At 47.8% G+C, this 27,404-nt stretch overlaps 10 protein-coding genes across 10 annotated transcripts; 6 read left to right on the top strand and 4 right to left on the bottom strand.

The window, feature by feature from the left end:
- Positions 1–400: 400 nt before the first annotated feature.
- Positions 401–1,692, top strand: F5Y00DRAFT_270275 (uncharacterized protein; the record flags this gene model as incomplete). The annotated part of the gene is made up of 2 exons (XM_048012596.1): positions 401–555; positions 674–1,692. 2 exons carry the CDS (start codon positions 401–403, stop codon positions 1,194–1,196), a joined length of 678 nt encoding a protein of 225 aa, XP_047864255.1. The 3' UTR covers positions 1,197–1,692.
- A 121-nt stretch (positions 1,693–1,813) lies between these two features.
- F5Y00DRAFT_90143 (mitochondrial carrier) lies at positions 1,814–3,712 on the top strand. Its single transcript, XM_048014323.1, has 2 exons — positions 1,814–2,404; positions 2,464–3,712. The coding sequence occupies exons 1-2, from the start codon at positions 2,138–2,140 to the stop codon at positions 3,430–3,432; spliced, it is 1,236 nt and encodes a 411-aa protein (XP_047864254.1). The 5' UTR covers positions 1,814–2,137; the 3' UTR covers positions 3,433–3,712.
- Positions 3,713–4,761: 1,049 nt separating this feature from the next.
- Positions 4,762–5,993, top strand: F5Y00DRAFT_270274 (HotDog domain-containing protein; the record flags this gene model as incomplete). The annotated part of the gene is made up of 4 exons (XM_048012595.1): positions 4,762–4,927; positions 5,040–5,477; positions 5,654–5,794; positions 5,923–5,993. The coding sequence occupies 4 exons, from the start codon at positions 4,762–4,764 to the stop codon at positions 5,991–5,993; spliced, it is 816 nt and encodes a 271-aa protein (XP_047864253.1).
- Positions 5,994–6,147: 154 nt separating this feature from the next.
- On the bottom strand, positions 6,148–9,439 carry F5Y00DRAFT_238851 (Nonaspanin). The gene is made up of 3 exons (XM_048008019.1): positions 8,715–9,439; positions 6,586–8,632; positions 6,148–6,503 (listed from the first exon to the last, which is right to left on the bottom strand). Exons 1-3 carry the CDS (start codon positions 8,794–8,796, stop codon positions 6,485–6,487), a joined length of 2,148 nt encoding a protein of 715 aa, XP_047864252.1. The 5' UTR covers positions 8,797–9,439; the 3' UTR covers positions 6,148–6,484.
- A 309-nt stretch (positions 9,440–9,748) lies between these two features.
- On the bottom strand, positions 9,749–14,456 carry F5Y00DRAFT_238850 (DUF221-domain-containing protein). The gene is made up of 4 exons (XM_048008018.1): positions 13,980–14,456; positions 13,780–13,912; positions 9,830–13,716; positions 9,749–9,773 (listed from the first exon to the last, which is right to left on the bottom strand). The coding sequence occupies exons 1-3, from the start codon at positions 13,993–13,995 to the stop codon at positions 10,113–10,115; spliced, it is 3,753 nt and encodes a 1,250-aa protein (XP_047864251.1). The 5' UTR covers positions 13,996–14,456; the 3' UTR covers positions 9,749–9,773; positions 9,830–10,112.
- Positions 14,457–14,934: 478 nt separating this feature from the next.
- Positions 14,935–16,614, top strand: F5Y00DRAFT_90004 (MT-A70-domain-containing protein). The gene has a single exon (XM_048014320.1). It carries the CDS (start codon positions 15,428–15,430, stop codon positions 16,499–16,501), a length of 1,074 nt encoding a protein of 357 aa, XP_047864250.1. The 5' UTR covers positions 14,935–15,427; the 3' UTR covers positions 16,502–16,614.
- Positions 16,615–17,609, bottom strand: F5Y00DRAFT_90008 (uncharacterized protein). The gene is made up of 3 exons (XM_048014321.1): positions 17,569–17,609; positions 17,291–17,510; positions 16,615–17,223 (listed from the first exon to the last, which is right to left on the bottom strand). The coding sequence occupies exons 2-3, from the start codon at positions 17,332–17,334 to the stop codon at positions 16,728–16,730; spliced, it is 540 nt and encodes a 179-aa protein (XP_047864249.1). The 5' UTR covers positions 17,335–17,510; positions 17,569–17,609; the 3' UTR covers positions 16,615–16,727.
- Position 17,610: 1 nt separating this feature from the next.
- On the bottom strand, positions 17,611–19,003 carry F5Y00DRAFT_90032 (class I glutamine amidotransferase-like protein). The gene is made up of 3 exons (XM_048014322.1): positions 18,699–19,003; positions 18,111–18,627; positions 17,611–18,058 (listed from the first exon to the last, which is right to left on the bottom strand). Exons 1-3 carry the CDS (start codon positions 18,832–18,834, stop codon positions 17,824–17,826), a joined length of 888 nt encoding a protein of 295 aa, XP_047864248.1. The 5' UTR covers positions 18,835–19,003; the 3' UTR covers positions 17,611–17,823.
- A 508-nt stretch (positions 19,004–19,511) lies between these two features.
- F5Y00DRAFT_238847 (Hamartin protein-domain-containing protein) lies at positions 19,512–23,592 on the top strand. The gene is made up of 3 exons (XM_048008017.1): positions 19,512–20,068; positions 20,207–20,744; positions 20,797–23,592. Exons 1-3 carry the CDS (start codon positions 20,055–20,057, stop codon positions 23,170–23,172), a joined length of 2,928 nt encoding a protein of 975 aa, XP_047864247.1. The 5' UTR covers positions 19,512–20,054; the 3' UTR covers positions 23,173–23,592.
- Positions 23,593–25,461: 1,869 nt separating this feature from the next.
- F5Y00DRAFT_270266 (glycoside hydrolase family 17 protein) lies at positions 25,462–27,086 on the top strand (the record flags this gene model as incomplete). Its single annotated transcript, XM_048012594.1, has 2 exons — positions 25,462–25,647; positions 25,715–27,086. 2 exons carry the CDS (start codon positions 25,462–25,464, stop codon positions 26,825–26,827), a joined length of 1,299 nt encoding a protein of 432 aa, XP_047864246.1. The 3' UTR covers positions 26,828–27,086.
- Positions 27,087–27,404: the final 318 nt, after the last annotated feature.

Genomic DNA, 27,404 nt, shown 5'->3' with positions numbered 1-27,404 from the left:
ATTTACATCTTTCTACCTCTTATTCGTCGGCAGCCAGTTTAAGTTGAAGTAGTTACTGTATAAGAGGTATAAAATAACATAGCGTTATGTACACGGATAATTTGGTAACCTAGCTCGAAACTACGTCAGACCTGGCTTGTCTGCTTCCAGTACATTAAGCATGCATATTACCCACAATATAATGTTGGCGTTAGGCATACTGACATATGATGTACTGGCCTATACCGCCTTGCATAACCAACCCCGCTATTGTTGCCCCTCTTCTTCATCCTATTGACAGGTCACATAGCTCCCAGATATCAGATCAAGTCTTGATAGTCTATCTCTATTGGGAGATTGTGATACCTACCGCAGCAAACATTCATTATTAGTACTATTATTCCCATCTATATTTAGATTAATGGCAGGGAAGAAAGGCGGCGACGGTAGCAAGAAGGCCGCCGGCCAAGCCCGAAAGGCTGAGACTGCCGCCAACAAGGCTGCCGCAGAGAACGCGAAGAAGGCGGCGGAAGAAGCCGCCGATTGGGAGAGGGGTGCTAAAAATAATTCTAAGAAGTACGTTACATGCTTTTCCTTTGTTGGAATGTTTTGACGGGTTCCATTGGTTACCTTATAATTGGATTATAAGGGACAAATGACGAACCTAGCAAGCCTTATGCTAACTTATATCCAGAGAAGCACAGGAAGCAAAGAAGGCAGAGCAAGCCCGGAAAAAGGCCGAAAAAGAAGCTCTTGCTGCCGAAGAGGAAAAGAGTCTGCCAACTCGCCCTGGACCTAAGAATTCTAAGACGGCCGTTAAAAAAACAAATCGGGGTCTCGACCTGTCTCAGTTTGATGATAAAAAGCTTCCGACGCTCGAGGCGTCGGGAGTGGATAGCGCTCTAGATGTTCTAGATCTTGTTGCGTCGAACGGACCTAAAATGAATGTTGACAGGCATGCCGATAGAAGGGTTAATGCTGCATATGCAGTGTTCCGGGAAAGACGACTCAAAGAGATGAAAGAAGACGGAACTAGCGAAGGATTGCGTATGCATACGAGGGAGGAAATAATCAAGAAGGAGTGGAAGACCAGCCCGGAAAACCCAATCCACGACCCCCGGAATGTTAAATACAACGCGAAGAAAGACGAGATCAAGGCAATGAAGCAAGGGGAGATGGACCGAATTGAAGCTCTATACGGCGAGGACTCTAAGTAGGAATTAGGGACCTGGGTTGAAAGGAGCAAGAGATTATATATAGGATATCTATGGTGAAGGATAAATGCGGGTAAGAGACAATGAGTGTTGGTTGTAATTGGCCATCTCATCTTTCTAAAGAGTTTTTCGTCTCTTGGGGTAGGGCTTGGGGCAAACTCATTCAGGCTGGAAAACAAAGCCACATGCAAATAGGTTAGCATATATAGATTGTGTACCTCATAGTATGTAAATGTACACTTATGTATAGTTGAACTTATGTATGTATAGTTGACTTTGTAGGGTTGACTTATGTCAACGAAATTTACAGGATATTCATATTCTGGCGTCTTCATCTCGCTAATTGAAACATTGACCTTTCTACTGGCTGATGGTGCGTTGGCATGCATAAGTCTAGTAAAATACCTAGGTACACTGATTCGTAAAGCCCACTCCAACCCAAAACGTCTCGTGATGACCACTTGAACAGTTATTACAGTTTAAAAGACCATACGCTGCGGGCGAGAGGTCTCGTGATAGTGTAAAAATTCGAAGGCGGAGCCGTTGGCTGAAAAAGCGTAGGTATCGGGTAGACGGGCTAAGCTTCGGCAAGCTTCGGCTCGGGACTCGGGGTATTTGCAGGGGTGAAGATATGTACATACCTCTTACATTACCTTATGTCAATGTATGTAATAAAAAGGAAGTGACGTCCATTCGCGGCCGTTCTAAATCGCTTCGTCAGCGCAAAATCCGGGGCACCGCAAATCTCCATCCGTTTTCCCACCATCTTTCGTCTCTTGCCGACACCCCCTCATCACACCCCTACGCGACACCCGAGAAACCTCACGAGGCGGACCCCGAGCAGTATAGATATGTACTATTAACTAACATTTTTACTATTTTTTATTTTTTTTTCGTTATAGCGTTCATTGTATTATAACGGAGATAAAGTCGGTGGCGTAGTAATGCCATCGGCTGCCGTAAATCATGCCGCGAGGTCCGAGTTCATATCTCAGGGAGAGGAAAATGCCAATCCCATCGTCAGCAAAATGGACGGGGTTGTCAGGAAAGCTAGCAATGCCGTCACGGGAGCGACGGCGCGGAGTCCAAGTCCAAGTCCAGATCCAGACGATGATATACCACCGATAGCAATAAAGGGGAAACAGCCGGATAAACATAGTATGGACTATGTCCTTCGTTCCTTTGTCGCCGGAGGTCTCGCAGGGTGTGCTGTATGTATTCTTGCTTATTCAATGCTTAAACTGGTCGCGTGCTCACAATTTGTCTCTAGGCCAAGACTACCGTCGCTCCTCTCGATCGAGTCAAGATCCTCTTCCAGACCGGCAATCCGCAGTTCGCAAAGTATCAGGGTTCGTGGGCCGGCTTCGGGATAGCGATACGTGATATATATGCTCGCGAGGGAGTATCAGGTCTATTCCGCGGACACTCAGCTACTCTCTTAAAAATATACCCTTACGCCGCTGTAAAGTTTGTTGCCTATGAACAATACCGCGCCTTACTCATCGGCTCAAACCGCCAAAACGAAACGTGGTTCCGACGGTTCTCCTCCGGTGCGTTGGCCGGTGTCACATCGGTCTTCCTCACATATCCTTTAGAGATTGTTCGCGTGCGGATGGCATTCGAAACGAAAGCCACGCGACCGTCGCTTATCGAGATCTGCAAAAAGATTTATCACGAGCACCCTGTATCGAAACCACCTGCTGCGAAGACAGCGACCAGGCCAGGTGCCACCGGAAATATAACCGCGGCCACAGCAGCAACAGCGCAGTTTGTAACCCCTCGCTCTGGTTTGGTTAATTTTTATAGGGGGTTTTCTACAACTCTCTTGGGTATGGTACCGTACGCCGGCGTGTCATTTCTAACTCATGATACCGTGAGCGATCTCTTCCGCCTACCATCTATTAGGAAATATACTACCCTTCCTAAACCAGCCAATGCTCCCGCCGATAAACCTGCACCGCTTCAAGCATGGGCTGAGCTAATAGCTGGAGGACTCTCGGGTGTTGTATCACAAACCGTGTCTTACCCGTTGGAGGTGATTAGACGGCGGCAGCAAGTTAGCGGGGCTGTAGGGGATGGACGCCGTTTACGAATAGGCCAGACGGCGGCTATGATCTTTAGAGAACGAGGGATCTCCGGGTTCTTCGTCGGGCTATCGATTGGTTATGTGAAGGTATTACCTATGGGCGCCGTGAGCTTCTACACGTGGGAACGGCTGAAAATACTGTTCAATATCTAGACAAACAAAAGCTGTACATATGAAGGATTTGCGGTAGCATTATCGGAGTGTAGGCGTTTATGGCATATACCATGCTTGGGTGCAGCATGACGAGTTGGAGTCTAGCTCGCGGTGGCCCAGGACTTGGGGTCCCTGTGCATTGATTGGTATGGATACATGGAATAGCAAGGCATAACTAACAGACATAGAGAGAAGTATTGTCTACATCAATTGTTAACGACCCCTTTCCTATTACATCTGTTTTAATTTCGTAAATTGCTAGCTTCTTTAAGTTTGACTTGAGTATGGGACTGGCTGGTAATTAAGACGTGGCGTGTGGAAATATATAATGGCCTAGGTGGCGTATATTGTCAATTCTCTTTTTACTTTTTCTATTCTTTTGCTTTTTTCGTCCCAAACAAGCCTCAACACTCATTTGATACGTTATTACCGCTATGACCTCCTTGCACATTTACTTCTAAGGCTAACTTCAGCCAGGAGATCCCCTCTGTGAGAACCTTCTATGAGATGGGTTGTCAATTCGACAGATCCCAACTCAACACCGTAGTAAAGCTCAGATATGTTGGTTGAACAGGCTTCGACAACGCCGTACGTGGTAGAAACTCAGCAGCTGATTCTGACAATCTCGGCATCGCCCGTAGATCAGCACGACCGGGCGCGCTCTAGCATCTTGGTGGCGTCCGCCCAAAGCCACCATCACTGCATCTATGATCTAATACATACAGTCCCGGCAGGTCAGCCAGGCGCAGCGTCGTCCACATCTACCAAGGAACGACCGCCTGTTCGCTCGACGTTATTATCGAATACAAGTCTACCTATCGGTTCGGTTCCCTGGAGCTGACTAGGTGACAGCGGGGTACGCGGATGGTAGGTTACTCGGATCGACGAATGACTGGAATGATGAGCTCAGCTTTGAAAGCTACATCGAATGAATGATCTCCCCTATTGCACATACACACACACAGTCCGCTTTAAAGAGGACCTCATGGCTTCCCCAGGTTTTTGCTTTTGCTAAGGGCCAAGGTACCTTGTCCTTGTAGCTAATAATACATATTATATATATATATATATATACCTACCTACATTGCTCACACGCTGGTCGAGGGTCTCAGAGTTGACATATATGAGCTGTAAGGGCTGAGACGCATACCTACCACGCGATCCTCTCACGTACCGACTATCTAACACATCCGGACCATATACTCGTTCATTTGACTAAAGTGTTTATTTTTCAACCGACCTTTCGAGCAAAGCCTTTCGCAACTTACATACCTCAAGCCATCCTACCTATCTATTCTATCTATCTATCTAATCCCTCCCTCCCTCATCATGCCCCCCTCCTCCTCCTCGAACCCGCCCGAACCAGCGACAAAGCCCACGGAGCACAACCAGGTGGTCGCCGACCCCCTCGCGCACTTCAACGCGATCCCCTGGTGCGCAGCGCTCCTCTCAGACCCGGCCATCCTCGAAATCGGCGTGCCGGACCGCCGGCCGCGTATGTAACCTAACCTAACTACCTACCTTACCTAACTTATCATTGGAGAACCAAGTTCTCATAACCTGGCTTTCAACAGGTGACTACCTAACTAACTCTTTTATAATCACAGTGCCCAACGGCGACTCCAGCCTCATCCGCAAGACCATGAACGGTCCCACAACAGCCCGCGCCTGCGTGACATTCTATCAACTCGTCAAGCCCACGAAGCCCAGATCCCCCTCATCCTCATCCCCCTCCCCTTCACCCTCCTCCGGCGAAGCGTCTCCCGCCGGGTCCTCGGCCCCATCGGACAGCAGCAACAAGAAAAGTAGCCGTAGCAGCAGCAAAGCGGGCCCTACCAACGAGAAAAACGCACTGTCCGCATCAGAAGCCCTCCTCGGCGGCGGCGGCAAAGAAAACGGCGAGAACCCGCGGAATCCCTTCGTGCTGTTCAACGCCCTCGTCGACCTGGGAGAAGACTGCCAGAGCTACCCGGGCGTCATGCACGGCGGCATGCACGGGCTGCTCATGGACGAGGTCATGGGGACGGCCGCGAATGCCCAGACTAGTATGTCTGTTCCTTTCTACATCTATCTATCTCTCTTGTCTACCTACCCACCCATCCCACCCCCTTAGCATATTATGTAGATACCTAGGTATACATATACATATATACATATATATAATCGGGCTCGCTGTAGCAAGACAACCGGGTACTTGCTAACTCGGAAAAAAACCTCGCAGCAAACGGCGCGTACACAGCCCGTTTTACAACGCACTACCACCGCGCGATCCGGCTGCCGCAGATCCTGCTGATCCGCGGGCGCGTGGTGCGCAAGGAGGGCCGGAAGATGTACGTCAGGGGCACGTTGGAAGATAAGGACGGTGAGTGAAGCATTACCTACTAACTTCCTGCTTGTTTATTTATTTGCCCTCTTCTTATCAAAAGGGGAAAGGGGAAAGGCACGTAATATAATCTAGGCCGACTCGAATGCTAATAATATATCTCGCAGGAAACATCATGGCCGAAGGCGAGGGGATCTGGCTCGCCATTGAACGGAAGTCTGGCCAGAGCAAGCTGTGAGCGAGCGAGATACCTACTGAGCTCGTCTCTACATACATAGTGGTAGGCGAGCGAGGATTTATAAGTCGTATATATTTACGTTCATTCCATGCTACTACTATTTTACGCGCATCTTTTCCGCCCAAGCAAGCAAGCAAGCCAGCCTTTTATACGCGTCATTGGCAATAAACATGCTATTCCTTCATATATTCATAGGTAGCTTGAAGTATATACAAATGTATAACAATGCCATTGCTGGCTTATAAACGTAAGGTCGACTTAACAGAAGGCTGCCGGGCAACATCTCCCAGGCACTTAGGCTCAGAAACCTACGCCAGCCTTTTATCCAATTAGTGTGGTCGAGACCTCATAATAGGAGCTTAGCACCGCCAAAATAAGAGCTTCCAAATATTAGGTACATAAGAGGCCATAAAAAAAAGAGGTAAACATGTATATGAAATATTATATCCGTCTCATTAATGCATTATCACGTTCGCTCATTGATTAATCATCTAGTCCGCCTTAATAGCACTAAAGACACACGTTAGCAATGCCACCTAGGTAGTTATAATTGGTTACAACGTAGTAATAAGATTGATTTTCTTTTACTCACCCGTATATCCTCCTGACGAATGCATACGCCGTCAGGAATCCCACGGTCCCAGTAAGAAGCCCGTACACGCAGCACGCCATAAAACTATATACGAAGAACAGCATGGAGCTCACGAAGCCCGATATATGCAGGTTGGCGAAGTAGTACCAGATGCTGTATAGGAACACCCATACGGCGCTTCCGCCGCCCACGAAGAAGGATTGCCACCACCAGTGATAGTTCTCGGAGCAGAGCTGGACGTAGATAGTCACAACCGTGACCTCGGCAATAGTCAGGACCAGGATGACAGAGACGACAGCCAGGAAACCGAAGACGTAGTAGTACCCGCTCTTATCCTGCCATAGCGACTGGAATACGAAGAGAAGCTCGATAAAGATCACAGCAAACGGGACTAGGCCGGCAAGGAGGATCGACTGTAACCTTTTGGCGTACCAAGCTTGGTTGGGAACTTGGCGAGGGATGCTCGCAGTCTTGGTAGGATGTTCCCATGCGCCTGTGCGGACGAACCCGTACCAAGAGCCCAGGTAAACTAGCGGAACCTGGATGCAAAGCCATAGCAGCACGATAGCTATCAGAGTTCCGAATGGTATGGCAGTGCTCGAAGCTTGCGCCCAAACGAAGAGGTTCAGTATAAAGACCAGACCGAACAGCAGGCCAGGGAATAAGAATGCCGTGACGAGTGCATTCTTCCCGAAGTCTTTTCCGTCAAAGGTCTTGTATACTCTTGCGGAGAAGTAGCCAGAGAAGACGCCTGCAAATACGAAGAGGCCGAACCCGGCGCTGAGGAAACCACCGCGGAAACTGGGGTTCAAGATGCCAATGGCACTTAGCAAAACCAAACCGATAGCCATAAATAGGAGCTGCATGCCTGACCCGACAAGTGGAGCGAGCAGATGACCGTACTCAGGCTTCCGGAAGACATCCGCATGTAAAAGCTTCCAGCCCGTGACATCTTCTAGCGCTTCATCATCAGATATCACATCTATTTCCTTATCCGCATCACCTTCTCTCTCGAGGACGCCAAATCCCGCCTTTTCAGATTTAGGACTACGCTTGCCAGGCTTCCCCTTGCTGCGTAACTTGCCATCTTCGATAGAACCTTCCTTGTATCCTTTAATATCAGACCTGATGGTCTTAGCCAAGATCATGAGAACGATACCAGTGAGCAGGCCGCAGATAATCAGGGAGTTGACGATGGCTAGCCAGTGGATTCGAGAGCCCTCCTCCGAGTTGACGAAGTATAAATCCCAACGACGGTTCCATTCGATCGACTCGTCTTCGCGGAAGTATACAGAATACGAGTACGGGATGGAGATGGTGTCATCATCATCGCCTTCTTCGATCGCCGCGGGGTGGTAAGACGAGCGGGGATACTGCGTCTGTAAATCGGTCGTCTTATTTGGGGCCATGTAGAGTTCGAAGCGATCCTCGACATCGTGAAGGTCGGCAGGGCAGCCGTTGTCTCGCTTGGCGTTCGGGCCAATGCTTTTTGTATAAACCTCGAAACCGACGATTACTTTACCCCCCTTCTCGCCATCTCGGCCTGACGCCGCCCTGTATCGAATAACGATGGTGTGATGGTTATTGAGGAAGTAGCGCGGCTTTCCGGTGCTTGACGAGTAATCGGTGAAGCCGAGCTTAAAGCCGGCAGCATAATACTTTCTCGACTTGTCGACGGTAACGAAACTAGTGGCGCCGGGTAGATTGTCGACGATCCATTCTACCACGTATCCCTCCCTAACCAGCTCCTTAGCTCTCCTTAGCTCTTTTCTTGTAACCACCTTCTCGCATAGAAAACTACATTCTTTGTCTTGCCCCATGGTAAGATCAATATCTGAAGTCATAATCCGGTCTCCACGAAGGACTTCTCCGAGGTTGAGTGAGATGCTCTGGCCGCTTAGTAGACCGGGACCGTGGCTTTTACCCGTGGGCGGGCAGACGAATGGAAGATCGTAGTAGGCATATTGTAGCTGCGTATTATCGGAATAAACTTTATTAACGAGTAAAGGAATGTGTTCACCTTCCTTATAACTCTTTACCGACCAGCCTGTGTTTGTACAGAATTCGTTAGACGTCGCATACTTGAAGCGGGCGCGTCGGCATAGACTGGGCGTCTGGATTCAGCTTACCCGGAATATAGAAGGCATGAACATGTGAGACTATGAGAAGAGAAAGCAGCCATTTCAGACTATTCCTAAGGGGTTCGCCCATTTTGCGTATATCCTCCTATCGCTATTGCGTCTCGAAATACATCAACTCAGTTAGCTTCACAAGGTATCGGGCCTCTCGCTTTCGCCTAGCTTCGCTACTTCGCACGATCACTTCCAAGTAGAGTTCCGTGTTACCTATACGGTCTGCGGATCTGTCAAGTGACTGTAATGAATTACTATTTGTGTTGCGACGAGAACGAGAACGAGAACGTCGTGGAATCCTATTGCTTTAACTCGTTTCGCGGCTGTAAATGAAACGCCACAAAGGACGGTACAGTAGAAGGATGGGTTTAAACGAGCGTAATGGGTACTTAGTACCACCTAAAAGGACAGAACGATGTGAGGGATGATCTTTTAGCTGAAGATTGATGCTGACGCTGATCTTACGGCGCCGTACTCGGAACAAGGACCAACACGTTCTTTATTAGAGAGAAGTTATGTCGAGTCGAGACCGGAAGAGAGACTGAGATTATGATTACTGTGGTACTGTTCGAGACATCGGGAAAAAGAAAAAGCAAGACAGCAGAACGGAAAAGAGAGTAACAAGTACAACAAATACCCCCTTGTTATCGTGCCGGTTCTACTATTCCGTACAGTATCTGCATATGTATTGTACAATACAATTTACGAAGCCCCCGTCGACCGATCGCACTAGAATTTAGCTCTTGGCAGATTCCTATATCCCTGTCCATATCCCTGTCCCCTTGTCTACTTGTCCACCTGTCACGTCTTTAGAGTTAGGTGCTAACCCCCCGTCGGGTGGCTCCGTTATCTGTCCCGGTCCACGTATGTACATAATAATCTATACAGTATAAACCGCCTAGATCCTATATACGCCTACAGTGCGCAAAGCAGAGCGGAACGTAAACATCCTAAATATAGGCACATGACGGCCAGGTTCCATAAGAGGTACCTAATGTACGTGCTCAGGTGCTATAATTCGTATTGTCAAACGCTTAACCTCGCGGATAAACTGCTCTGCAGGAAAGTTAAAATAATCTCGGAAACGCTTATTTTAATGCCAGCATACATACATTAGGTACATAGACCCTGTATATATAAAGCTAATCCGTCAGCTTTAATAATTTACCACTACCAAGGGACTGCTCAGTCAAACAGGTTCACGTAGGATCGCACATGCAAGTCCAAGTAAATCGGGTAGTATCCAGAAATCCCAGAGCCTATCTATTTAGGAAGTTCTATTAAAGGCCTAATGCAACATGGGGTATACCTCTCCGCCGGCTATGCAACCAACTCCAACCTTGGTCATTCCGTCGTATGTTTTCTATGTACATTTCAGTTCACGTGTCTCCTTCTTTAGAGGGTGATAATATCCAGTTCTGAGAAGTCTGGAGGCGCGCGGCCGTATACAACCCGCGCTTTACTGTCGAGTGCCGTACCCTCGTTCGAAATCCAGATATGTTCGCTGAATTCTCTCGTTCTTCTGATTTCATCGTCGCTTACTCCTAGGTCGTCACGAGGAATCCATACAGTCGGCCGCTTTGCACGTAAGGCTGAGTGCATGAACGCACGCCTAACAAGAACGTCTCTCTCCTCAGGCATGAGATCCTCGATTTCATCGTGGAAGCCGCCATATAGAGCCTCACCGATGGCTCTCTGTGCTTCGAGATCCTTTTGTCGGCGTTCTTCACGATACTTGTTGACATTCTTTAACCCCTTCTCTGCCCTGCCAAAAGTACGGTCGTAGGTAACTTTACCGCCACGAGCTGCCCAGGTACTAGCGTGGACAATGCCCTTAACAGGCTTAAAGTTCGTAAATTTATTACCTCGCCCCGTCTTGTCATCAGCGCCATCCATGGAATTGTTCTGGCTCCCAGCTTCTTGTCTCGGCGAGTCCTCCTTGTCGGATACATCTTCGTCACGATCATCAAGAAGGCCCAGACGGCGGTCCTGAGCGCGCTGGAATGCTTCATCTCGCAGGACAGCCTCATCCTCGAAGGTGATCGGTAAATATCGGAATAATGGTCCAAAGGACTTATTCAGCAGGATTTGGTATATGGCGGTGAGAAAGATTGAGACGATCATAATGATAGCTTGTGGTGCACATGCGACTTCGCCATTCTCATCTCTAACAAGAAAAAACAGGCCGACAAGGCATAACTCCATCACGTAAAGCCCCGTGAAGGTTTGGTTAATGGCCTGCGGATATAGTACACCACCGGTGTCGATTGTGAAACGGTTCACGTATATCATGCTGTATCTGTTTGCCATCCATAGTAGACTGAAGGTGATGATGGCAAAGATGGAGATGATCGGGGCAACAACTGAATAGATCAGTGCGATACAGGCGAAATTTGTATATACCGGGAAAGTAGTTCCCCAATTCACTTCAGGGAGCTTAGTATTGGTAAACCACTTATTCCGGGCCGTCTTATTCATAATCCTCGCGATGATGTACCAGTTGATAAGAGCTCCGATTTGCAGTAACGTACCTGAGCTCACACTGAGGGCCTGAAGAATCATGTAAGAGAAGAAATAATTTGCGGCCTTTGGTAAGTTTTCCGCTAGGAGATCCGCAACTCCGGTTGGGTTGTTAGCGATGTAATCAAGCGTCTGGAGAACGCCCGAAGCTAAAGAGACGACTAAGAATATCTGGACGAAGAGGAACGCGAAATAGAACTTCTGAACCGTTTCCGTTTTCTGAGATCCCGTCTTGGCTCCTTTAAAGCCAGCAAGGAAGCCCATGATAATCGGCACCAACCAGAGAAGTAGGGCGAGTAAGACGGCCGGTAGAACACCAGCAACACCAGATACCACGTTATGGATATTTTTGTTCTCATCGATGAAACTTAGCCAGGGAAATTCATCCGTCAGCGTGCTAACTTGAGAGATCGAGGACGTGAAGGCAACCGGGAACGCCCATAGTAGGATCATGCCAGCGACAAAAGCCACGGCGGCAGCAGTCCGGAGCCACTCAGACCACCAGCTAATAGCCATGTTTTCCCAAAGCACGTCATTAGGAGATATCTCCACAGTGCGAGGGGCCATATGCCTCGGAACGTGATGCGTGACACTCTGGCAAGCCATATGTGCGGCAACTTGGTGATTAAATTGAATAAAAGCCGACTTCATCAGTGGATACCGCTCTGGGCTCTTCTGGTCGGTGTCGATCTCCAAGTTTAGCCTCGCTAACTCCTGTCTACACCAATAGATCGTATCGACTTTCTTGTTGAGAAAAGGAAGCCCAGGTAGCCAAGAAGGGGTCCATTCAAAGATCGCAAGGCGATGAGTTGGTCGCTTAGATCTCTTAACCCACTTCTCCCATTCTGCTTCACCCTCCTTATCTTCTTTCCATTCCTCATTGTAGGCTTTAGGGTATTCCACCGGCTCGAGCTCTGCGCCACCAAGAAACGGAATGAATGACTTTATCTTTTCTAAGGTCGTCTCCTTCTTCTTAAATGGAAAATCGTCACCTTCGTATCCTTGGGGGACAGGCGACACATATCCACCCGCCGGGGGCTTCCAAAATTGATACCATCGTATGGTTTCGTGTTGTTGCATATCCTCGAGGGTATCAGCTTTGCGGGTAGTATTTCCGAACTGTCGCATCTCAAGGTGCTCTCCCTTTAGCATAGTATCCTGGGAAATGGAAGAGCCATTGCGATAATGCTGTGTTTGCGATGCAGGCGGCCCCATAACAGGCTCTTCGGATCCAAAACCCTGACTCTGGATCGATGGCCTGGGAAGGTCTTTCTCGTCCGGTAGCCGAACACGACGGCGGTCCGATCCCCGCGTAGGGGGGCGGGGCGAAGGGCCCTGCGGCGTTCCTATTGCCACGAACCCATTTGTCGTTTCAATTTGATTGTCAATACCGTGGGTCATATTCTTAGCACCCTCAAATATCTCCTGCCTGGTCTTACCCATCACATCAATACCTTTTCCAAGTCCTCCAGTTATTTTTGAAAACCCACTTGTCACAAAGCTGCGCCCAGTAGATGGTCTATGGGTATCGTGTTGTTGTTCGGTCTTGACCTCTGCCTCAGCATCACCTAAATCATGCACAACTTCGTGCCGGTCACCACTGCTTATACCTTCGTTGCCTTCGGCCTGTAATTTCGCTGCATCGTCCTCCCGCTTCTGACGCTCTTGTCTCTCTCCTTTGGTAGGTCGGTGGGATTTAGATGCTTTACGCGCCTGTTTTTCATCTGCGTCCCTCTTCTTCAGTTGCTCTTTCTTCGCCATCCGAATCAGCTCTGTCTCGGCTTCCTCCAACTGTTTGTGGATTAGGTCACGTTTGGAAATCTTCTCTAAGAGTTGTGTCAAATCTCGCGTAAGCCACACGTTTCGAAGTCCTCCCGGGAAAACATCGAAGAGACCCCTGAGAGCCTCTTCATTCAGCCATTTGTCAGGAATACTGCTCACTAGGACAGTCGTCGCAGAAGCTCGTAAACGGTGTTCAGCAGTTGTTAACCAGTCCTGGCGAACTTTAATGTAAACCCTCAATTCTGCAAAGAAAACACCGCAGACCCATATGATGACCAAGACTGCCATGACAAGATGCGCCCAATATCTGTTAGTTTGGTCCTTTCTCACATTGCCCCACGCCAACGTGTCCAGTCCAGTAATGTTGGATTTTGGAGCGCTGGGGTCGCTGTAATCAGCGCCTTGGGGATCGGTAGAGTTAACGTCTGAGCCATTGTCGGTAGTATTCGCTGAGAAGTTGCGACTGAGTCCGCCGACGTAGTTGACTGGCACTAGGATCGGTATTATAATGACGGCCATAGGTATAAATATGACAAGCAAGGTTTGTAGGTATCGGAGAAAGAAGTACGCATCCAGACCACATTTCTTGATAACCTCGCGATCCGGGAAGCGAAACACGGTACTTACCAAGCCCCAGGAACTGCTCGGTGGGGGCTCGGTTCGTTCTCGTTCTGGCACAAGGTATGTTTTGGGCTTGCTGTTATATAATATAATATATCAGCATGCAGTTTAACAAAGAGCAGATTGAGGGGTTGCGTACAATATCCTGGATAGCCTATTTCTCAGTAACAAGAAGAGTCCCGTCTGAACGCCAAAGACTATCAACGAGACGTTCAGAGCAGTAATAAAAGCTATCAGGGTAATGCCCTGATTACGCTGGGCTGTGCCCTGATCTAGAAAACACTTGTTAGCACCATATACAACACTGAAATTAATTGGTATAACAGCATCGCAACTTACCCCCTGAGTCAGCCATGCCGTCCCTCTAGATCGTTAGCCGACCTAAAATCCAACCCGAGAAACTTGTTGCGGTGTCGTCCTCATACAAAGTCTGAATGAACAAATAGATAGGGGAAATGGGGGAGAGTTGAGTGAGCTTAGGAATCGCGAGGGGTTACGAAACTAGTATTTTGACAATGACGATTAGATAGGCAGGGTAGATATGTTAAGTTATGTATTCCTAGGTATGTAGGTACGTATGTGTTGTAGGTAGCGTAGGGAGGTGAATAGTAAATACTATGGAAGTTTTATTGTAAACTGAACGAACAGGACAATTTCCACGTGTAGAGATAAATGTGTAGGAATCGATTCAAGGAAGAGGAACAACGGCATTGTCGTCATTCAGGCCGTCACGTAGAAGAATTTCGATAGGTAATGGACAAGGAGGAGAAAGCGGCGGTTGAATTGAATTTAGAAGCTCAACCGATTTGACGGGACTTTGCACGATGCGTTAATGTCTTTAAAACTTGGATTGAGATTGACGAAGTACAACAACAAGTCTTAGGTACATGTGATATGGTAGTACGGACAGGCAATTTGTGAGGTACTAATTTCAGTAAATGGTACATAGTGTACAAGATTTTCTGCAGGTCTCTCCACATGTGGATAGGCTCCCTCCCGCTTGCATCCAATGAATGAGCCTGCTTCATGGTTGTACGACAGAAATGAAGAGACTGATGTCAGAGGCGCCTGCGCTAAATGACTTGGCAAGCTTAAAACCCCTGAAACGTCCCACTGGATAAGGTCCAAGTTCTTTTATCATGTTGCCGCTGTGCCGTTAAGAGGTAGCGTAATACCGCTTCATATTATGGACAGGCTACGGAACCCGCCGACTGTGATTGGACCCAACTCACGCGCGGCTGTTCTACATATGATGTATGTATTTTGCATTCTTCCATTTTAAGGACATACAAACATGGTATAATATCTAAGCGGTTACACCTACGGTCCCGATTACTATTCTCATTGGGTTTCGCAACGGCCCGCGTTTAGGTTGGATATTCCTAGGGATATTCCTAGGACACTTTGGACGATACCCAACGATCAAGAGAGGTAGGTTTTACACTAGACGACTCGGTGGGGCAGCTTACAAAGCAAGCCTAGCCTATCTTCGTTCTTTAACGACCAAGAAACAAATCTTGGCTTGCGAACCTGATGCAATTGATTAAGCGAAAAGCCAAGAAACACATCATCATCAAAACTCAACCTAGAAATTAGCACTGCAGGATAGGGAGTCCATGCTCGTGCTCGTTATTGATCTCTTTGAGGCCTCACCCTAGATCTGCAGGAGTTAAGATTCACCATTCATTGCACAAGTCTCAATGTGGTTCCCAAAATACGGCAAAACGGCACAGATACACTAAAGGGGGTCGAGTTCTGATATTACGTGATAGGAGTATCGAGGAATCATGTCTTCCAAGGAAAATGCACATCATCTATCTGGGTCTTGCGTATTATTCGAGAACTCAGATCGATCTATCATTCTTATAGACATTCCACGCTCTCTTGAGGAGGCTCAACTATTACCAGGACAGGTCCTTAAAAAGCGTATCGTTTCTTCCAGCCCAATAGAAATACCGTGGAAAACGCCCGATCCCAAGAAAACTAGCCAGGAGCAGTTAGCCACACCCTCCTCTGCAAGCATAGCTGAATTGATGGTCCAAGAAGCCGTTAGGTCCGCACTTGAAAAGGCTCAGCAGAACTACAAAGGGCCATGGTGTTTACCACGTGTTGTAAGAGATACAGGTAAATTTTGCGACGATAAGTCCAACCCCAAGGAGTTGCACAAGAGGAAGCGAACTTCGGGCGAGCCGGCCGACGTGGTACTGGAGTCTCTGATTCCAGATCAATCACGCTACCTTCTAGGAACCATAGAATCCCAACGGGGAGCCTTTATCGCAGATGCTCCCATGTTCGATTTAATGCTTCTTGATCCACCGTGGCCTAGTCGATCTGTAAAGCGAAAACAAAATAGCTATACTATTGCATATGACATACAAGAAGTCAGGCATCTCTTAACTCAGATACCTGTTGCATCGCACTTGAAAACAGACGGCCTCGTGGCTGTATGGGTCACTAACAAAGCTGCAGTTCCTGACTTGCTAACATCTCCCCACGGAATATTCTCTGAATGGGGCCTTGAACTCGTCGGGGAGTGGACCTGGCTAAAGATCACCAGTTCCGGAGATCCAGTCATCGACTTGGAAGCACGGTGGAGAAAACCGTGGGAGAGGCTATTACTAGGTAGGAAGAGAAGCAGCACGTTAAAGGCCCCGATACCAAGCAAGGTGATCTTGGGAGTTCCAGATATCCACTCAAGAAAGCCGAATTTGAAGCTCTTGTTTCGGGATATACTGCCGGAGAACTACACCGGGCTAGAGGTGTTTGCGAGAAACCTCACCGCAGGCTGGTGGAGTTGGGGAAACGAGGCGCTATATTTTCAACAGGGCCATCACTGGGTAGACATAGCAGATGATGTATAGAGACTTGGCATCGAACAAGTAATGATACAATGCCTTGATACCGATCTCTTGCTTGCTTGCTTTGCAATTTGTACTATACACGCAAGTCTGGTCCAGGTCTTCCGTAGTTGTACAGTCGTCCTCCATCATGCCCACAGAATAGAGTCCTTAACCATTGCCCCGTCCCCTCCCCTCCTTCATGCTTGAGAATTCAAGTTTTTATTTTTTCCTTTTATCCTCCTCACATTCACTCCCTCCGATTGAACTTGGGGTCTAACTCCCTATCGTTCTCCCAGTTCCCATCCCTCAGCAACCTCTTCGCCTCCTGCTTCAGCGCAACTCTAGATTTCGACGCGCCTTGCTCGTCTCTTAGGGGGAACGTGCCCTTCTTTTCAGCGGTCTTCTGCCACTTCTCCTGCCTCTCCTGCTCCTTGCGCCGCCTCTCCAGCATCGGTGGGTTCCATACGTCCAGGTTCTCCGGGGCATCGAGCCACTTGAACGGCTGGTGCAGCTCCGCTGTCATCGTCTTGACCGGTGGCGGCCGGTAGATGCGATGGTGCATCTTAGAGCGCCGCGGCCGGCGCTGCGTCAGCTGCGATCGTATGCCTAGTGTCGGCACATTATATGCGTGCAGCAGGTAGTCGCGCAAGTCAAACTTGTTGAACGTTAGAGGTACCCTGAACGTAGCGAAGTTTGGAGGTTGGTTATCTCGCGGTCGTAGGAAGGCGACGGTGTGATCGGGTCTGTGATGGGACCAATGTTAGCTGCAAAAATAAGAGATGGCTACATGGGTAAGTCGGAAGCGCATACAAGAAGACTTGCTTCTTCCCTATTCGGAAGAACTTTGTCGCCATTGTGCTTCGATGGCGACTACGGCTGAGATAGAGAGATATAAGACTCTATACAAGATTGTCCACAATATTATCTTTTATCTTAAATTTACCTAACACACGCATTGACGAGTCCAATTCATTCTCTATGTCGGTAGGTGAAAATTCCGACTTCGCGGACCCACCTTTATGACGGGTACCTAATTCGTTTAGCTTTCAGATATGTACAGTGTCCCTGCATGATTCAGGAATGCCCACCATAAATAAAATAAAATAAAATAAAATAATACTTCAGGTACATAATTGTATAGATCTCCAGGTTGAACTTCAAGGTCATGCATGGAGATGAGTACCTCGAAAAAAGCATTCAATTGAATTTGGAATGACGGCAATATGAATTTAAGGCTTCTCTTTTTTTTGAAATTGATTTTACTTCTTTCGTTACGTGCCTAGCAAGATTTTTGACACATTCGCATATGTATTGGCCCCTCCATCCCAGGCTCTCATCTCTACCTAAACATCAATACCGTCCACAACGACACCCTTAACCCACTCGTGCTGTATGAATCGGGCAACTTCGTTCGCGGTATCTTCATCGACCAGAATGCTGACAAGATACAGAGCTGCATCTATGCCAGCAGATATTCCCCCCGCCGTAATGACCCGAAGCCCCCCAAGACGCATCGCGGCTCGGCGCGCAATGGACTCACGGCGTCCGTTCGAGCCCTTATATGACACACTTCCCTTTCTATATCACTGATTAGTAATTGAAAGTAGTTTGTACTTCTATTTTGACGTACCGAGCTACAGATGGGCGTCTTCCAGCGTCCGACTTGCGACGGATATAGGGGTTCTCATCCTCATCTCCGAGGTCAAAGCGAAGATTGTTCACGACATACCGGGCGTCTTCTATGACGTCGGTTCGCTCTTGTAAGTCACGCTGGGCCGCATTGCTGCAGACGATTTCGAACTTCGTCAAGTAGTCTGCGTGAGTAGTGGCAGATAAGCCTGCCAAGATGCCTGCCTCAGCTAGGAAGAGGGAACCAGTGCAGACAGACATCAAGGTGCGCTCTCGGGTATAGTCTTTTCTCTGAAGTTCTGCGAAAGCCTCGATGATGGGTATGGGTTCAGAATGCTCTTTCAGGATGGCGCTGCTATCGACGCTGCCCACCACGATGAGGATATCAAAATCATCAAGGCGTTCGTGTGCCTCTTTGAAGTTGATCTGGGCGTCAATGACAACACCCTGTTGTGACAAAACTTTAGGCTCGGCGGCAACAATTGTGCAATCGAAGGCCTTGGTATCTGCAAACAAAACTTCTCTTAGCATAGTTACGAGGGAGAGGTAGTTTACAGGCTAGGAACGAATAGATAGGTAGCTAACATACTTTCATCATTTTTATCGTGGCGAGCCCAGTCGAGGACCTCAAGGGTGCCTGCAAAGTCCAACAAGTCAAACTTGTCTTGAAGGGCGAAGAGTACTTGAATAGGCTCATCGGCCACCGCAGAGGTCTTGTGCGCCATGGTTGAAAGTAACAGGTAAGGGTTTTGTGAGGGGGATAAAGATAGAGATAGAGAGATGTGTTTTGAGATTCAGAACTTCAGAAGCTTATGGCTGAGAAGGAGAAAAGACAAGACCTGAGGAGCGCACAATCAATTGATATTGAATCACGACGAGAGGAAATGAGGTCAATTGCTTTGTTGACAAAGTCGCTCTATTATTCCTTTGGGGGAATAGAGAAGAGAGTTGAATGAGAATGGCCAGACGAATGGAGCGAGGAATTGAACCTATGGGCTGATGGATGGAGTGATTGAGGGGCCTCAGTTTTCAATACCTGCCCACGCCGGAGAGTTACGTAGGACCTATGGAGCTTTGGGAGGGGCTAAGTCAGGCCTGTAGGTACCGGACGGGTAACTACCCCACATTGAGCATGAGAGTACCTTCCTGGTAGTATGTATACGGATCATGCACGTATACACTATCATTCCCTTCCTGCCCCTCCCCCAGATTTGAAGCCGCTGTCTAGGGTGCGGAGATCCAAGGATCTACCTTCCCTGTGGATCTATAATGGTCACGCTCTCACCGTAAGCAATACAGTGTCCAAGTTAAAATTCAAAGAAGCGCACATGATCAGCCTTTTCGATACACTACAAAACTAAGAATGCTAAAGGTTGATAAATTGCTCAGGCTGAAGTGATGGGTATTGGATATCAATATAGGATAGGTACCTACGTATTTGTCAAAAATGATCACCATTTTATGTGATTGAATCCCCCTCTTAATCCATTGTACTCTTGGGCGAATGATACTTTTTAAAATAACCCCTTAGGCCGACGTACATTGCATTATATCATGTATTAGATTCGCATCCATACATGATTGGGTTTAGATGGTTACCTCACTCATTGCACTGTCCGGACTGTATGTACGGCACCTGCAGGCTTGAAGCGGCCTAAACGAGTCGGGAAGACCCACCAATTGAACTTTGAGAAAAAGAAACTGATTTGCTAAGACTTTTGCTAAGACTTTTGAATGGAACCAAAGGCTGACACGGTTCCACGGTCCCACAGTCCCAAGGAACCTCCCTCGCAAGTCGCAACCTCGGAACTCGATTGAAAGCTCATGCGGGACTTGGAGCTCTACTATGCGCATTCTCGATCCGGAAGTCTACTTCGAGACAGCTCATTAACCCCTACCAACTGATTGTTTCACTCGAACCGCTCCATTTGGAGCTTCGGTGTCAATGTCTTCAGCTCCGTATGTCGATTTCGTCATCTAGTGTGCCGTCCCAAGTGATCGGGGCCTCTTTGTTACTCCTAACACAAAGTCACTGCATCCACCTATCAAAGTGGAATCTCCAGCCTCCAGGCGCTAACTTATTGTCTATAATCTTAGGACCCTTAAGGAGCTTACGAAAGCCATACATAGCTTCATACCGACGGCGAAATATCCGCTACCCGACGATCTTGTCGAGATTATCGAAGCCTACCTGAACAAGCACGAGAAGTTCGACGAAAGTATAGCCGATAAGGTCAACGATGAACTGCTCTCCTTATTCCATAAGGATGTCGCCCAGGTACCGTCTCGATATACGGCATTTGTTGCCCTCCTTCGCCGTTTACGCCCTATAATCGGACAGCCGAGCAAGACATTCCAATGGTTTGACTTGCTGCTTCTAGTACTGAACCATCTAAACCAGGAGAGAGGCCTTGCTTCTGAAGTAGAGGGCGTTTTACTAGAAATCCTGACTGCTGAAGATGGCAATGACCCTAGTACCCCTACCGGGGGTGCTGCCCCTCGGCTTGCAGAGCGCATTTTACTGCTATGGCTCGATGAATACGAAGCTGTCGGGAAAAGCCCCGATGCAATGACGGAGTTCAAAGAGAAACAGTTGCGAAAGACTTTGTTACACTATGGAAAAAGACGCCCAAAAGTAGGTACCCATGATTTATCCGTGCTCTAAGCAACTTGCTAAGTAGACTTAGGATCTCTTGACTGTTCTCGACCTCTATGTGGTCAAAAAGACGTATCGTGCCCGCGCTCTTTCGTTTCTAGGTATTTTCGTGCAGAGCCAACCGCCGCACCTACATCTTATCCTACAGACACACCTATTCAACAACTTAATCAACTGCCTTCAGTTAGATACATCTACAACTATTGTATCCCTAGCTTTGACTGCATTAACTATGATCCTACCCCATATGCCAAGTTCTCTCGTCCCACACCTACCCACGCTATTTAACATATATGCGAGGTTGCTCTTTTGGGAGCGAGAGTTGTCTGCCCAAACAGCCGTCGATGCGGACTTGGACCGAAGGCTGTCCCCCAATGCGCTGGCCTGGGAAAAACTCACATATTCGACTGACTTCGACGACACGACTGTCCCCCAAATTCTTCATTATTTCACGGTGCTATACGGACTCTACCCTATCAACTTCATGGACTATATTCGAAAGCCACAAAGATACCTTCGACACGCCGAGGTCCCTGATGCTGACGATATTGAGGTCCAGCCTACCGAGATACGTCACGCGTCCGAGAGATTTCGACAGTGCCACCTCCTCCATGAGAACTTCTATACTCTCACTATTGATTCGGAGAAAACAGACTTCGGAAGATGGATCAAAAGTGAGCCAGCAGAAGTCGTAGCTGACTGTGTGGCCCTTTACCGGCCAAGTGAAGCATTCCCTGTCGAGGGCATCCCGAATATAAGTCATGGCGTACACGAAAGAGACGAGCCTGAAAAGAGCAGTCATGAGTCTGCTTTACTAAGTGGTTCCTATCCCTTTGGCAACCCCACATTTAGTCCCCTTCAAGGAGACAACTGGCGAAAAACCGGGTCAACTTTTACTGAGTCTATCACGAGTGGTCGTGTACAATCTGCCGTACTGCGTCAGTCATCTATTGGCAGTCACCATTCCAATCGCGATAGCTCAAGCCCCAGACCGTTCGGAATCGGTAGCGAGAGTCCGACTCTGTCTCGCCAGATTGTCCCGTCCGCATCTCAAACTCATCTTCAAGACTTGCTAAATTCCAATAAGGCCATCAAATCTGGACTGCATCAATCGATGCCGAATGATAGCGTTCCATCTCTTTCCTTGAGCTACCACGAGTCCATTTCAGACATTCCGGGATCGCAACTCCAGTCGAACCCACCACAAGCCAATGCCTCCTCATCATCAACCGAGAGCAACAGCGCCCAGATTGCACATTTGCAGCGCCAAATACTACTTCTGTACAATGACTTGACATTTGAACGATTTATGAAGCAGCAGCACCTTACCCATATGGGCGAGCTACGAAGGCGACACGTACGAGAAGCAGCGAGCGAGGCGGAAACCCAGAACTTGATCATACAGAATCGTCAACTTAAGCAACAAATGAAGAACGCAAAAGAATTAGAAATACAGGCGAAGAGAGAGTCCGAAAAGAGTCGCGCGCTCTCAAAGAAGTGGGAAGCTGATCTCACCGCCAAGCTAAGAGCACTTCGTGAAGAGCAGAAAAAATGGAATGCGGAAGGGGATATTTTACGAGCCGAATTAGAAACAGCGAAACGCGAGGCGGATAAATTACGATTATTAGTTTGTGAGGCTGAAGTTAGAGAACTAAGCCTGAAGCAAAATATGCAGTCTGTCGAGATCAGTGTCAGCGAGCTAGAGAGACTGAGGAAGGACGTGGAGCGGTTGACAGAATCTGAACGAAATTATCAAGCCAAGGAGACAGAGCGTCAACTTGCAGTAACGCGCGCGGCGGAAGCAGATAGCCGAGCTGAGGTGCTAGATATGAAGCTCAAAGCTTACGATTCTGATATCCTGCAGACACACGAGACGTACCGTTCACAGATCGCCGCTCTCAATGCCAAGCTACAAGACCTACTTCAAGATGGCACAAGACACAATTCCGATAACTTAAAGTTGCAGTTTGAAAATGCCCTAGCAGCAAGCAGAGCACAGCAGACAGAAATGAAGAGCCGCATTGCAGAGCTTACGAAGAAGAATACAGCTTTACAAGCGAACATACTGGAATTGCAATCCACAATATCCAACCTCTCGAAGCCAGACCCTCACCCTCCTACTGATCCTGAGGTTGATCTATCTTCCGATTCGGGTAGCCCGTTAACCCATCGAAAGCGCCAGCAGCATGGGTTTTCTGAATCGGAGATATTCGAGCCAACATCGTACAATGCCACCCCGCCGCTTGAGCCGTACAATATCAACGTAGAAGGCCAGGGTCGGCGACCATCTACACCGCTGATCGAGCCGCTCTCAACGGGAAAAGGAAGCCCTACCGCAGAGCGATATTTCGGACGAGGTGAGTTTTTCTTATATAACCCCATATTGAATATCACGAGTGTATACTAACTCAGCTAGGAGGTGTGCAAAATCTACGTAAGAAGGAAAAGAAGGAGGAGAAGGAGAGAAAGAAATCGGTTGGGCTACGCGGTATTAGATTCGTAGGTTAGCCAACTGGACTGGATGGCTACTCATAGCCCTCAAGTAAGGGTTTATGGCGACTATTTCAGATTCGACCTGGATCTAGGCCATGGACCCGGAAGCCACGCGCTACCCGAACAAGGGGAATAACGGCAGATATGTCCCCTTGCTTTGTGTAATGAATGTGGCATGCCATGCGTAACTCGATACCCTTACATCTTAGACTTAGAGCAATTGCGGAATATTCAGATGCCAAAGTTACGTAGAATTTAATTTCACAGCAATACCAACGTTCGTAAAAAGCGTATGCAGTACCTCTTTTAACCATCTGTGTACAAGATGTTGTCTTGGGTTTAATTGGGTGTAGTTCTGTACCTAAAGTCCGGATAGCTCGGATATATCCAATGACGGTTTATTTTCCCGTTTTGTAACTTGATGACGATTCACTTGCTGATGTACAGGCCGATTTACATGCCGCTATTAATCTGATCTATTTCTTGATTTCCCTTTACCACTTTTCTGATTTCTTGTGACTGTATATAGGCATTTTGTATAGCCGAGAAGAAAATGTCTCTGTGCGTGATAGCCTATATAATCTATGTATGAATTGCTAGTCAGCTAGGTACATAGTTTCTTAGTCGCTAGCGAACAGACGCCGCTGTGTCAGCCGGTCCTGGGTTCAACCCAATGAGCAGGTTAATGCAGGAACAGAATGCAAGGTCCAATGCAAGAGTAAGGGGCCCCCGCAAAAGCGCATTACGCATCATAGTCGCGTAAATTCGGGTTCTTAAATTTGTTTGTTTGTTTTTTCCTTGTAAGCCCTATTCAGATTCCATAAGACCTCTTTAGACTATTGTTTTCAAGTTCTAGATGATGGCGAAGGCTTTGGAATGCTTCATCTGGTACTAATAAAACTAGGACGTAGACTTTACAGTATATAGTGTACTGTATATACTGTTCCTTTACGAAGATCATGGTTGTTGCATAGTGAAGTTTATGGGTCTAGGTAATACGAGGTTGCTGCACGTCATGGTCTGACTATCAATTTCCTTTGCTAACTTGACTTGTAAATGTTCCATTCGACCAACTTGGACAGCAAGACCTTGCGTGGATTTTGTGAATAACTACCTGTTACACACTTTCGAAACTAAGTAGTGTATTCACTCCGTTAGACATACATCCTTTGTTTGAAACGAATAGTGAAATGTCCGACATGTTGCACAAGTCACAGCATTAGGTTCCTATAAAAACCGTTTACTCTTAGAAGTCCCAATTAATAAATCGATCGAGGAGATGCTACTTAGCTTACACTAGTGTAGAGAACGGAGACTTGATCCGCATGGAGATGGGGCGCAGTAGGTCCCCTCGGAGCTTGTTTCCTGTCTTTCAACAGGGGTGGAATAAAATAAAATTTTATGATTGGGTCGATCCGTAGCCACATAGGAACTCCACTCTTATAAGGACCAAGATGGGAAAGCAGGGAACGCAAAGATAGGGCCAAGATGGGGCCGTGGCGTTGACAGCCTAGACTTTGTAGAACACCACCTGACCACTAGTGTAAGAAATCAGCAAGCGCCATTGGACAGATTATTGATTTTGGCGCATCTTCGCCAGGAACAAGCTTACGTACATTTGATGGTCTTCCATACCAGAGGTGCTTATGTACACTACATAATGGAAGAAACAACAAAAATACATACTACCTCTTTCAAAGTCCACGTCCTATTTTTATTACGTGTCGGTACAAGTATCATGCCATCTGCCCCCATGTCACCACCACATGTCTTTCTAGTTTTTCCTGTTTTCATCCGTATTCCTATGTCCTATGTCCTACCTATACATATATCCTAGGAACTTCTCTCGTTCATTCTTCTCAAGTATCTAACCTAACCTAGGTAGTCTTTCTTGGTTTACATTCACTTTCACTTTCTTCTTATTTCTTGTAACCAATCTTGACTACACCTACACTCGTTTTTTATTTAGTTAGCCCTAACTTGGTTTGCTTTTGCTGCGTCAGGCCGACTTTCTCTCTTCTCAGCCTGAATCACTGCACTTACCTGACCTTCCAGCTGTGGCTATCCAAACAATTTCGTAGCCCGGAAGAACAGAAAATTTCATTTAAATCGAGAAATCCTAAGAATTTTCAATATTACCTAGGGACACCTCAAAGCACTTGATATACCTTCCTAATAGATCCTCCTACCTAAGTCGACCACCATGCACGCCGTCGCTTCTATTCTTGCCTTGGCCTCCACGGCCTCGGCTATCCAGGGATTCAACTATGGCTCTACCTTTACTACAGGTGCTGCCAAACTACAATCTGACTTCGAAAACGAGTTCACCACCGCTCAGAACCTAAAGGGTACTTCTGGTTGGACCAGCGCTCGTCTCTACACTATGGTGGTAAGTACAGACACTAGTAACAAAATCCTATTTTAAACCGTTTATCTAACTTTTTGCGTGATTTTAGCAAGGCGGAACTGCTTCTGACCCGATCTCTGCCATTCCTGCAGCTATCAAGACAAAGACCTCCCTCCTTCTCGGTCTTTGGGCGTCCGGGGGCGATACTTCATTCGCTAACGAACTTCTCGCCTTGAAGGCCGCTATCAAGCAGTACGGAAGTGATTTCACCAAGATCGTAGATGGTATTTCTGTCGGTAGCGAAGATCTGTACCGAAACTCGCCAATGGGAATCGCGGCTGGCTCCAACGTTGGCACCGGTCCCGATACCATCGCTCGCTACATCAAGGAGACGAAGGATGCCATCTCCGGCACCGGCTTGGAGGGAACCCCTATCGGTCACGTTGATACCTGGACTGCTTGGTATAACGGTTCCAACCAGGCTGTTATTGATGCTTGTGACTGGGTTGGTATGGATGCTTATCCTTACTTCCAGGACACGGTGACCAATGACATCTCCAAGTCCAAATCTCTGTTCCAGGAGGCCTTAGACAAGACTCAGCAAGCTGCTGGTGGAAAGTCGGTCTGGATTACCGAGACTGGTCACCCGGTCAGCGGAAAGACTGTTGGAGAGTCTGTCGCATCGACTGACAACGCCGAGACATTCTGGAAGGATGTTGTTTGCCCTCTGCTCTCGAGCAAAACGAACCTCTGGTACTACACCCTACAGGATGCCGCCCCCGATACTCCCAGCCCCAGCTTTGGTATCGTCGGTAACAAGCTCACCACCACACCTCTCTTCGACCTAAGCTGCGACAAGTCCAACTCTGGTTCCTCTTCCTCTTCCGCCAGCCCCTCATCTACCGGTAAGGGTGGCTCATCCTCGACTGCTTCCGGATCCGGTTCTTCGGCTACTAGCTCTGTTGGAAACTCCGGTGGCAGCCCGGGGGGTGTGCCTAGTGGCCAGATCTCCAGCGAGGAGTCTGCTACCGTGACGCCTACGGCTATTGGCCCGGTCGCGACTGGTACAGGCTCCAGTGGTTCTGGTTCAGGTGCTAATGGCACCTTCACTGTGCCGCCGGCCGCCACCTCTACCATTCCCGCTAGTGGCGCCTATGGTCTGCAGTCCGGCGCTTTCGCCGCTGCTTTCGGAGCTATCATGGCCGCTATCTATGCACTATAAGCGGAGACGGCCCAACAAATTTTTATTATAGGGCTGGTATGACGATCGGCGTTATAAAACGGTCACGCTGGTATTAAAGGACGGGTTGGTTGTACTTTAAAGGCATAGGAGGAAGCGATGCTTGAACCAGGGATACTCGGACATAGACGTTTTTACGAACAAAATAAATCCCTTGGGAGGGGAGGACAAACCGGTACCAGATCCCGGCACCACCTTAAACTTTTTAATGTTCTCTCGATAAAAGCAGAGGAGGCTAATCGCCGTCGACTTCGTGATACATAATTGATCTTTATTCTTCACCTTAGGCACTCTTTTATGGTTTTGTGATTAATTTCGTAATGAGAATCTTGTCGTGGGAATTGTAGTTTAGTGTAGGTTGGATGTTTTGTCATCACGATATGCTTGAGCTGTCCGCCTGCATGACCGATGATGTGACTGTGTTTGAGGAAGCCCTACTATATGAACCTAGTATCAGCCCTCCTCTCAAGTAGAGCTTGTCATTTTATTTTCCATTCTGCCTACTTCGCTTGATTAGGTGTGTTAGGCTTCATATATGGTAAACGCCCTTTATTTGCTC

This window comes from Daldinia vernicosa (genome assembly GCF_022497035.1).
Source record: "Daldinia vernicosa strain CBS 139.73 unplaced genomic scaffold F5Y00scaffold_27, whole genome shotgun sequence".
Classification (NCBI taxonomy): domain Eukaryota; kingdom Fungi; phylum Ascomycota; class Sordariomycetes; order Xylariales; family Hypoxylaceae; genus Daldinia; species Daldinia vernicosa.
Note: the sequence above shows the minus strand (reverse complement) of the source record. Positions and strands in the feature narration are given on the sequence as shown.